Source organism: Arachis hypogaea, chromosome 1 (genome assembly GCF_003086295.3).
Source record: "Arachis hypogaea cultivar Tifrunner chromosome 1, arahy.Tifrunner.gnm2.J5K5, whole genome shotgun sequence".
NCBI classification, from domain to species: Eukaryota; Viridiplantae; Streptophyta; class Magnoliopsida; order Fabales; family Fabaceae; genus Arachis; species Arachis hypogaea.
The window spans coordinates 59695728-59707006 of NC_092036.1; the positions used below are offsets into that span (position 1 = coordinate 59695728).

Here is an 11279-nt window from a genome sequence, read left to right on the forward strand (position 1 = left end):
AGTGACAATGTTACTATTTGGTTAACTGTCATAAATTATTGTTAACAGGTTGATATTTTAAAAAATAAAATATTTAATTTATTGAATATAATACAACCACTGATTATTAAAACAAGAATTTATCAAGTAAGTGGTTTTTTATTTCACTTGAATTTATGAGCTAAGTTTTTTTTTTTTTTTTTTGGTAAAGAGCTAAGTTATTTATTTATTTATTTTTTGGTTAACTGTTATTTAATTTATATAGGAGTATGAGTTAATTTGGATCATTCCCATACAATATCAGTCCAATCCATCTATCTAGCAAAATATGCCGAACTGCATAAAAAATGACCAACCCAATTTTTTTTCCATATAATATCAGTCCAATCCATCTATCTAGCAAAAAATGCCGAACTGCATAAAAAATGACCAACCCAATTTTTTTTCCCATATAATATCAGTCCAATCCATCTATCTAGCAAAAAACGCCATACTGCATAAAAATTTACCGACCCAATTTTTTTTAAAACTAAAAAAGGATTAAGCACTTAATTTAAACATGTTTTTTCACCTAATTGTCTCAGAACACTCGACAAATTCCTGCGTGCTACTGCTACCACTTAGTTAGTGTCTCCCCCTATCACATCAACACTAGCATACGTGCTTCATAAAAAGTATCCACCTTATTTCAATAATGTTGAAAAATTCACTTGAGTACGGTAATAGGACCCTTATCATAATTGTTAACTAACATGTCAACATTTAATCTTAATTTCAAGTAACTCAAATGATAACTAATCACTTTTGTCAAAATTACTCTTTTTTTAGTTATTTTTTTGTCAATAACATCTTTCAAATACCATTTTATCAGCATCGAATCTTTCAAAAATAATATCAAATTAGTACTTACTGCTTAATTTTAGGAATTAATTTATAAGCATTACTATATGTTTAATCTTAATGCACTGATAATATAAAATCTTTTATACAGTCATTCAATCTGACCAATCATATTTATTTTTTTAAATGATTATTCATACTGTCATTTTTAGTGATGTAATGTTACATAATTAGATATATATAAAAATCTACTTTACACTGTCAGTATATTAATTAAATTCTTACTAATATAGAAACATATAACTTTGACCCTCCACAGAGGACCTTGTATTTCAGCCAGAACTTAAATTCCAAAATGGACGTCTAATGGAATATCAATCTCTCGTAGAGTAACACTAACGGTATACAATAGTATGTATATTAATATTAATACGACAGAATTCCGAAGGAACAGTTTTAAGGGATCTAGGTTTGCACAAACAAAATTGCAGAATGAAAGAATGATAATAAGAAACAAGCCACAGAGAATAACACGCATTTCCTATCAGAATGAGAAGTGAAAACTGAGAACAGAACCTAGAAGATAATGACAGCATTAACCTGACAAAGATTCTTCTTTTTTTCCCTCTAAGAAATATCATAATTTGTAATTATTGTGTAAAGTCGAACTAATTTACGTATCATAGATCTCATAAGTTACAAAAAAAAAAAAAAAATCTTGAACAAGGAAGAATACTGACTCTACGAGTGCGAACTCTTAAATTGTATTTTGCTTATCAGCAGGAGCCACACACTGCCATAATGAACGGTAGGATGCAATCTTGACTGCTTCAACCCCTAATGCGGAGAGGTTACTGGCATATTCCTGGTAACATTGTGAAAAGAGGAAGGTTACTACAAATATCAATGTGCTACATGTGTGTGTGTGTAAGAGATCATAATATGTGTCTGTGAGTGCAAAAGTATCTATTAACCTGAATATCAAGGAACAGCTGCATGCAAATTTTGCCGGTGTCAGACACATTGTTATCTGAGACATCTGAACTTGCTCCGGCTCGTCTTTGTGCACTCTGCCTAATTTTCTGGAGAGAAAATTCTGTCTTTCTCGCCTGCTCATTATCAATATTTATTAAAACAATTTCAAAGATAAAACAAATTCACAAGGTTAAAATTTCATCAATGTAGTTTGAATTTGGATACGTACCACATTGACAAGGTCCGATGCTAATTCATAATAACGATCAGTGATCTCAGTAGCAGCAGATAGAAGTATTTCATCCCTGCTTTCACTTGTCAGATATCTTGTAGCTCGCTCTCCATCCAAAAAAGCCTGGGATGTTCAGCATGTCATCAGTATACACTCCAATTTGAAAACAAAATTATTTCTTATAAATTAGACTCATCCCAAAGATATTGATGGGTCAACAAATTCTCTTAACCTCTAGGCTTCCTTTTGTACAAAAGATAACAGAAAATGAAGGTGCGAAAGAGGGATACACTGCATTTTTCTGGTGTATCTAGAAAAGAAATAAGTGCCTTATAATTGTGGCACATGAATCATAGAAGCCATCCAGTACACATTTTAAATTAAATTTTGCATGAGTATAGTTTCACTGCCCTCCAAACTTTAAAAGATATAATTCAAAGCACAAAAATTTTGGGGAAAAGAAAAGGTAAAAATATCAAGTAAATCTATGCAGCTTACCTTTAGGGGACGTAATACACCTGCAACATAGGGTGAATGCTTCACGGGTAGAGGTTTATTAGTCATCCTGTAGGTTGCTGTTATCCCCTTCATCTGTCTCAAGTCCTATATTGTTTTTGAGCAAGAAAAAAGAAAAAATATGAAAGTATTAGAAGGGAGGATGGAAGAAACGAATGGAAAAGGATCTTCCAAAACTATAAACGCAATTCAGATCTGTATACACAACCAATACAAATCCAGTACAATGCCACCAACCTCAACTGACTTTTCCACTAATGACTCCACTACTGCTTTGGTGACTAATGGTTCTATAGATTTCAATGATTGACCACCTTGTAAAATGCTCTGCCTTACTGATTCAAGAACATCAGGGGAGCATGAAGATAGAAGCTGAAGCACGTGCTCTAGGTAATCTCCAACAACATGCTCTTCCAGACACCTTATATCATGAATTACCTACAGTTCATTTAAACATATGATACAGATTAAGTACGGTTTTTCTCAATTATACCTTCATTTTGCAAATCTAGCAAAAACGGCAATTGATACCGATATTTTCTCATTATGGTCACTACTTTTTTTGGTTAGCAATCCATTAATGTAAACCTCAAACAATATGGTAAAGATGAGCATTTTTATTTTATGAATGCATATAATGTAGGTATAAAACTAATAAAGCAACATGAAGCATACATAAATAAAGTCATCTATAGCAGCAGAAACAGCCCATTGAAACCCAGTGTTGGTGTTTGTGCTATGGCTCTTGCGCCCATTCAGTCCAGACGACAGCCAATTTGAGTATCTGCGAGTACAAATGGATGTTAGCTTTTTCTGTCAGCACAAAAAGATATCGTGTGTTAGCAGCATAAAACTGACCTGGAAAGAAGCTGCAAGGATAGGCGTAGGAACTTGTCAGAGCAAGAAAGGACAAGAACATCTTCTCTCCAGCATGATCTCATACTCTCCAACAGTGTAACACTTTGTTTTAATGTTAAAACTCGATTTTCTTTGCCAGAGACTGTGTCTTGCAAAGGGACAAGACTGGATGTTGAAAGCACATCATCTAAAGACTTTGCTATTTCCTGAAACCTGATGCAATAGCAGATACAATTTCCATGTACTTAAATGAAAGAAGTATTCTTATTTATTGTGACCTAAAGCAATATAAGTACCTCAGAGAGAAATAAACTCCAATATTCCATTGCTTCATGAACTCTATATAAATTGCTTCAGATCGAAATTTAGCAACAGCCGATCTGGACGGACAGTAGCCTATAATGAAATTAAATTTTACATCAGTGAATACCTGTTCCTAAAATTAGCAAATGCATTCTCAAATCATGCATCAACTCAACAAAGTTCTTTTAGACTTGAGGAGCATATTGTGTATGTTCTTTTCTGTTTCCCCTGGTGAAAAGTGAGATAGACTACTACCTTCTAGATAAGCCAAGAAGTCTAAGCTTGCTTTGTAATTCTTCAAGAATTCTGCTGGTTTTCCAGGAGAAAATGCACTTGGTTTTCCCTTCTGAATGGAAGAGAGAACCTCCTTGAGGATTGAATTGGCTAAGAAGTCAAAGACATGCAAACCTGAATTTTCTGCAACAAAAAATAGGCCTCAGAGATGTACATATCTCATTCACACTTAACAGTACATGCCGAATAAAAAGAAGTGAAAGGTGATTTAAAAGAAGAGGTTTATTTTCCAATTTTTAAACACCAATAAAGACAAAGGAGCGCATCAGAAAGGATGAAGAAACCAAGGCAGTAATAGCAGAGCAAGGATCTTATGGATTGTAGGTGTGCAAGTGTAATGATAAAGATGGTCCACTGTATTCAACTGTAGTAAAGTAGTTTGAAGAAAGTCAGATGATGTACCAGCTGAAGAAATGTCCAATAAAAATTTACAGTCCTTAGCAATGCACTCCTTAATTTGCTGATAATCATTATCAAGCTCATCTCCGGATGAGCCTGCAGCCACAGCTGATGGCCCGTGTGGTATAATCTTCTGTATCAACGGAGCCACAATAGTGGTTCGAAAGAGTTCTTCTGCATTCTTGGTGTTATCAATAGCAGCATATGCACGTAAGCAATTGTAGATTGCAGTTGCATCCCGGTGCTCCAGACCATCGGCAAAGCAATGTCCCAAGCTTGCATCCACTATTTGGCTTGCATTTTGAATCCTCTTCTCCATATTCTCAATAAAAGGCAGGTTCTGTACTGGCATAATAGACAAAAGGAGATGAGCACAGAACGTACTAAGGCCTTAAACAAAAGTTTAGTTTATCATAAATCACAAATTTCTTAAACACTAGAAGAAGAGCTAAAACAAAACAATACATACGTTAGCCTCTTCAACACTAGACATGCCTATACAAAAATGCGGTAAGGAGATTATGAAAATAAAGTTATCAACTTTCAACAAGTCAAACATGCACTCTATGTCAAGTTTGTCCACACACACACACACACACACACATATATATATATATATATAATGCTAATAACAATAAACTGATTTGACCTCTGATCAAGCTTAGATAACAATTTTAGTGCTAATTGATTTGAATTTCACTGGAAATTGTCACTAGTAAATATATATATAGTGTTTCAATGAAAGTAAAAGAAAAATTAAAAAAATTAAAACAAACCTTTGCATGTGTAACATAGAATTTTAGCCTGTTCATCTCGCTAGCAATTCTCTCCAATAGCATGCTTTGGGTCTCTCTAACACTTGTTCCATTCTCAACATGCTGCACAGAAACTCCATTGCTCAGGGAATTCTTGTCTGTCAAACTTCCATCCCCATTCGACCAATCAGTGGGTACACTAGGCAGCTCCTTTATCAGCTTTTCAACCTGCAATCATCCAGATACGTCAAGCTTACCACCATGTAATAGCAACTGAATTTCGATCAATAGCTTTCTACCCCAATCTCAACTATTCAAAAATCAACCTTTATAAATGATATGGATATCTTCTCGAATTGGCAAAAATACAAAGTTTCTAGTCCAGTTTCTATATTCTTTGGAATAAAAAACAACGAACATAGCAAAACCTAAACATCAGAAGAATGGCATAACCTTCCTACTCAAACAGAAACACCACACTACACTACATTACACTATATAGTAACTCATTCACACCACTCGCATTCTCACCAGACATAGAAGAAATGACACCAAGATCTCACATAAAGATGCTCAAATTCAATCAAGCAACGACTAAAAAGGAAAACCATAGCTATAAAATTGCAACCTACCTTAGAAACAACGTGAAACGTGTCAAGAAGAAGCTCGAGAGTCTCTCTAGCAGCGGCAGCCTCGGATCTCTGCTTCAAACCGTTCTTGATGGCGACAAGGGACACCTCAACGGATCCCCTGAACTGCTCGATCTTCTCACGGAGCTCAACGAGCGGCGCACGCATGCGAACGACGGCAGCGTCGACGTCGACGAGCTTGGTACTGAGGTTAACAAAGTCAGCATAGTCGCGGTTGATGAGATCGATGAGCTCGTGGTTGAGGGAGGAGAGGTAGCTGTTCAGCTCTGAGCGGAGCGTGTCGAAGGGGACGAAGGTTCGCAGCTCAGAGATGTAAGATTCGGAGTCGAAGTCAGGAGAAAGAAACGACGCCGGTTTGAACCACAGAGGGCGGGAGTCCAGCGGATCCGAGAAAAGGTCCGTGGCAGATCTTGGTGGCGCCGGCATCGGATCCGCCATTATTCGGTTCTGGAGGGCCTGGCTTTGTTTGTTGTTTGGTTGCTGAAAGAATGGATCGATTGCAGTATTTTCCGGAAAGGGCCAACCGCCACTAATCGCACCGCACGGGAGCCTACCGGAGAGGAGAGTCACCGTATCTTAATTTCTATTACCATTATATCAATGCGGAAACTATGTCCTTTTTTTTGGGCTGAAATAATAATTAATTTATTATTATTATTATTATTATTATTATTAGGTAAATCATCGATATCACGATATTGACAATACCGTTACTATTTTGTAATATGCTGACAACAATACTTTTAATATATTATAAAATACGATAAAAATAACTAAATAAATATTATGGCAAATATTTAAAAATTATTTATACATTTGATCTAAAATTTTATAGAAATATTTCAATAATTAATTTAAAAAAATATAAAACATCAAATAAAAATATAATTTTTAAAATATTTTTAAAAATAAATCAAAAAAAATTTATTTAATATAAAATTACGGAATTTTAAAAATAAAAAATCTATTTTTTAATCATATTTACAAAAAATTATATCAAAATTTAATTTTTAAAATAATTTTTTATAATATATATTTAATGTTAAATATTTTATTTCATTTTAAAATATTTTGAAGATATTTTTATTATTAAAAAATATTAAAATATTTTTGTCAGCATGTTAAAATAGTAGGGCCATTTTTGGTAGTTTACTATTACTACTACTACTATTATTACTATTATTATTATTATTATTATTATTATTATTATTATTATTATTATTATTATTATTAAAATGATAATATCTCTATAATTTTAGATAATGTCATTTCATAGAAATAACTTTGATATGTATTGTTTTTTCTGTTGAAGAAAGGACAGATATAAAAATCTTTTGAAGAGGGGCCGAAAATTAAATTTTTATATAATTAAATATTATATTATATAATTAATGATATTATTTTTTATTATTATTTTTAATAAAAAATTATTAATAAGTGATATATTAAAATAAAAAGTTTTACTAAAAAATAATAATTTTATATTTGATATTATTTATAATAACTAAAATTTTCATTTTTACTCTTTATTATTATAAAAATGTAACATGAATAATATAGATCAATTATTTTAATATTTTTGGTATATATATTTAAAATAAATTAAAAATAAAATATGTAAAATATTCATACTAATATATAATTTATTTAATATATTATTATTTTAATATCATGAGAAAATAAATAAATATTAAAATAATATAATTTTTATGATATACTTTTTTACTGTTTAATTAGAATTTGTTATAAAAATTAAAGTATCTTTTATACAATAACAATAGATTTAAAAATTAAGGACAAAAATTAAAAAGATAGAAGTAACAATAAAAAAAGAATTCATCAAAACAAATGATTAATGAAAAAAAATAAAGAAAACAAATGTTTAATGAAAAAAATAAAGAACAGAAAGAACAATTAAAAAAAATATTAATCAAAATTGTTGGCCTAAAAAAATATAATACAATATTAATGTTCAAAATGTAATATTTAAAATTTGAATACAAATTATAAAACAAAAAATATTTTAATTAACCACTAGATTAATAACTTAATTTTGAAGTTAAATAAAACATCATATAATATATAGAATTTCGATATATAAAATATTTTGAACTTAATATGATAGAGGAGATTGAGACGAGAATTTCGATACCAATTTTATAGAAATCGGACAAAGATTGGACCGAACGGACCAAACCGGACCAACCGGACCCATATTGGGTCCTTGGCCCAACCTAACTAAACCAAAACCCTAATTTTTAACACTCTCTCTCCTCACTAACACTCATTCACGCTGAAAATGGAGGCACAAGGGGGAAGAACACTCTCTCAAAGTTCTACCCTTGTTTCATCTTCAAACCACCATAACTTTTGATCTAGAGCTCCGATTGCCGCACTGTTTGTGACCACGCGTTCACCGCGAAGAGCTCTACAAAACCCACTACTTTATTCTTGAGGTAAGCCACGATTTTGGTTCAGTTCTTCATCTCTTAATTTCGAATTTTATGGAGAAAAGTGTTGAGATTTCAGGCTCTTTGATGTTATAGGACTCAACTCTCTTGAAGGAGAAGATTAATCTTGTCTTCTTGAACCTTGGGTGTGGTAATATTCTCAACCTTAGTGTAATTTGTTGTTCTATGATGTTTGGGTATTGAGATGTTGTGTTTGAGTATGATAATTGTGGCTTAGATAGTGTGTATGTGAATATTGGAACTTGATTGGGATTTTTGAAAGCATGAGAAAGGGCTTTGGTGTGCAAAAAAAATCTGTTCTTGGAGGTGTTGAGACCTTGAGAGCTTGTGAAAAAGTGATTTGGAAGTGCTCCGATTGAGCGAAGAAAATCGGCTAAGGTATGGTCTCAGTTTCCTGTATCTAAAATGTAATGTGGTGTGAAAACTTAGGCTAGAGGCCCTAAGATAGGCATTGAATTGTTGATGTTATTGAATGGTTGAGATATAGCATGTGGTCATTGGTGCACGAAATTGTGATCTCTGACAAAGGCACCAAAAATTTTGGTACACGCGATCGTAATCTCAACACTTTCCTCACAATTTCGCACAACTAACCAGCAAGTGCACTGGGTCGTCAAAGTAATACCTTACGTTAGTAAGGGTCGATCCCACGGAGATTGTCGGCTTGAAACAAGCTATGGTCATTTTGTAAATCTCAGTCAGGCGGATTCAAATGGTTATGGAGTTTTGATAATTATAAATAAACATAAAATAAAGATAGAGATACTTATGTAATTCATTGATGGGAATTTCAGATAAGCGTATAGAGATACGTTATTTCTTCTGAATCTCTGCTTTCCTACTGTTTTCATTTAATCATTCATACTCCTTTCCTTGGCAAGCTATATGTTGGGGATCACCGTTGTCAATGGCTACCTTCCGTCCTCTCAGTGAAAATGGTCCTCTATAGTTTCTGTACAGCTAATCAACTGTCGGATTTCTCGTCTCGGATAAAAAATACCAAGCACAGCTACCGCATGGCTAATCAGCTGTCGGTTCTCGATCGTGTTGGAATAAGATCCAATGATCCTTTTGCGTACTGTCACTGTGTCCCACAGTCGCGAGTTTGAAACCCATCACAGTCATCCATTCCCAGATCCTACTCGGAATACCACAAACAAGGTTTAGACTTTTCGGATCTCAGGAATGCTACCAATTGTTTCTAGCTTATACCACGAAGGTTCTAATCTCAGATTCAGATGCCCCATTGTCAGAGGGGAAACGATGTGAATCATTGATTAGAGACCCAAGAGATATGCATTCAAGCTTGTTTTCATGTAGAACGGAAGTGTTTGTCAAGCACTCGTTCATAAGTGAGAATGGTGATGAATGTCACTTGATCATCACATTCATCATGTTCTTGTGTGTGAATGAATATCTTGGAATAAAAATAAGCTTGAATTGAATAGAAGAACAATAGTACTTTACATTAATACTCGAGGAACAGCAGAGCTCCACACCTTAATCTATAAGGTGTAGAAACTCCACCGTTGAAAATACATAAGTGATGAAGGTCCAGGCATGGCCGAATGGCCAGCCCCCAAAACGTGATCAAGAGATCAAAAGATGATCAAAAGATGACGCAAAGATGTAAATACAATAGTAAAAGGTCCTATTTATACTAGACTAGTTACTAGGGTTTACAGAAATAAGTAAATGATGCAGAAATTCACTTCCGGGTCCACTTGGTGTGTGCTTGAGCTGAGCATTTGAAGCTTTCATGTGTAGAGACTTTTCTTGGAGTTAAACACCAGCTTTTATGCTAGTTTGGACGTTTAACTCCAGCTTGTATCCTGTTTCTAGCGTTTAATGCCAAAATAGGGCAGGAAGTTGGCGTTTGAATGCCAGTTTGCATCGTCAAAACTCGGGCAAAGTATGGACTATTATATATTGACGGAAAGCCCTGAATGTCTACTTTCCAACGCAATTGAGATCACACCATTTGGGCTTCTGTAGCTCCAGAAAATTCATTTCGAGTGCAGGGAGGTCAGAATCCAACAGCATCAGCAGTCATTTTTCAGCCTCTGAATCAGATTTTTGCTCAGGTCCCTCAATTTCATTCAGAAAATACCTAAAATCACAGAAAAATACACAAACTTATAGTAAAGTCCAGAAATATGAATTTTGCTTAAAAACTAATAAAATATACTAAAAAGCAGCTAGATCCTACTAAAAACTACCTAAAAACAATGCCAAAATGCGTATAAATTATCCGCTCATCACAACACCAAACTTAAATTGTTGCTTGTCCCCAAGCAACTGAAAACAAAATAGGATAAAAATAAGAGAATATATAATGATTCTCACAATATCAATGAAACTTAGTCCTAATTAGATGAGCGGAGCTAGTAGTTTTTTGCTTCTGAACAGTTTTGGCATCTCACTTTATCCTTTGAAATTCAGAATGATTGGCATCTATAGGAACTCAGAATTTTTGATAGTGTTATTGATTCTCCTAGTTCAGTATGTTGATTCTTGAACATAGCTACTTTATAAGTCTTGGTCGTGGCCCTAAGCACTTTGTTTTCCAGTATTACCAGCGGATACATAAATGCCACAGACACATAACTAGGTGAACCTTTTCAGATTATGACTCAGCTTTGCTAAAGTCCCCAGTTAGAGGTGTCCAGAGTTCTTAAGCACACTCTTTTGCTTTGGATCACGACTTTAACCACTTAGTCTCAAGCTTTTCACTTGGACCTTCATGACACAAGCACATGGTTAGGGACAGCTTGATTTAGCCGCTTAGGCCAGGATTTTATTCCTTTAGGCCCTCCTATCCATTAATGCTCAAAGCTTTGGATCCCTTTTACCCTTGCCTTTTGGTTTAAAGGGCTATTGGCTTTTTCTACTTGCTTTTTCTTTTTCTTTCTTTTTCTTTTTTTTCGCATTTTTTCGCTACTTTTTTCTTTTTCACTACTTTTTCTTGATTCAAGAATCAATTTCATGATTTTTCAGATTATCAATA

The 11279-nt window shown here is 33.7% G+C and overlaps 1 protein-coding gene across 1 annotated transcript; it reads right to left on the minus strand.

Moving 5' to 3' along the window:
- Window positions 1-1342: 1342 nt before the first annotated feature.
- Window positions 1343-6438, minus strand: LOC112805134 (conserved oligomeric Golgi complex subunit 2). Its single transcript, XM_025847586.3, has 12 exons — window positions 5784-6438; window positions 5173-5379; window positions 4400-4736; window positions 3959-4120; window positions 3697-3796; window positions 3401-3613; window positions 3218-3326; window positions 2780-2980; window positions 2525-2629; window positions 2024-2149; window positions 1794-1928; window positions 1343-1684 (listed from the first exon to the last, which is right to left on the minus strand). Exons 1-12 carry the CDS (start codon window positions 6237-6239, stop codon window positions 1577-1579), a joined length of 2259 nt encoding a protein of 752 aa, XP_025703371.1. The 5' UTR covers window positions 6240-6438; the 3' UTR covers window positions 1343-1576.
- Window positions 6439-11279: the final 4841 nt, after the last annotated feature.

Coding starts and splice junctions, on each gene's coding strand:
- LOC112805134 (XM_025847586.3), bottom strand. CDS start 6,239: ATGGCGGATCCGATGCCGGCGCCACCAAGATCTGCCACGGACCTTTTC. Junction 4,121..4,399: donor ATTGGACATTTCTTCAGCTG/GTACATCATCTG, acceptor TTTTTGTTGCAG/AAAATTCAGGTTTGCATGTC. Junction 2,630..2,779: donor TAGTGGAAAAGTCAGTTGAG/GTTGGTGGCATT, acceptor AAAACAATATAG/GACTTGAGACAGATGAAGGG.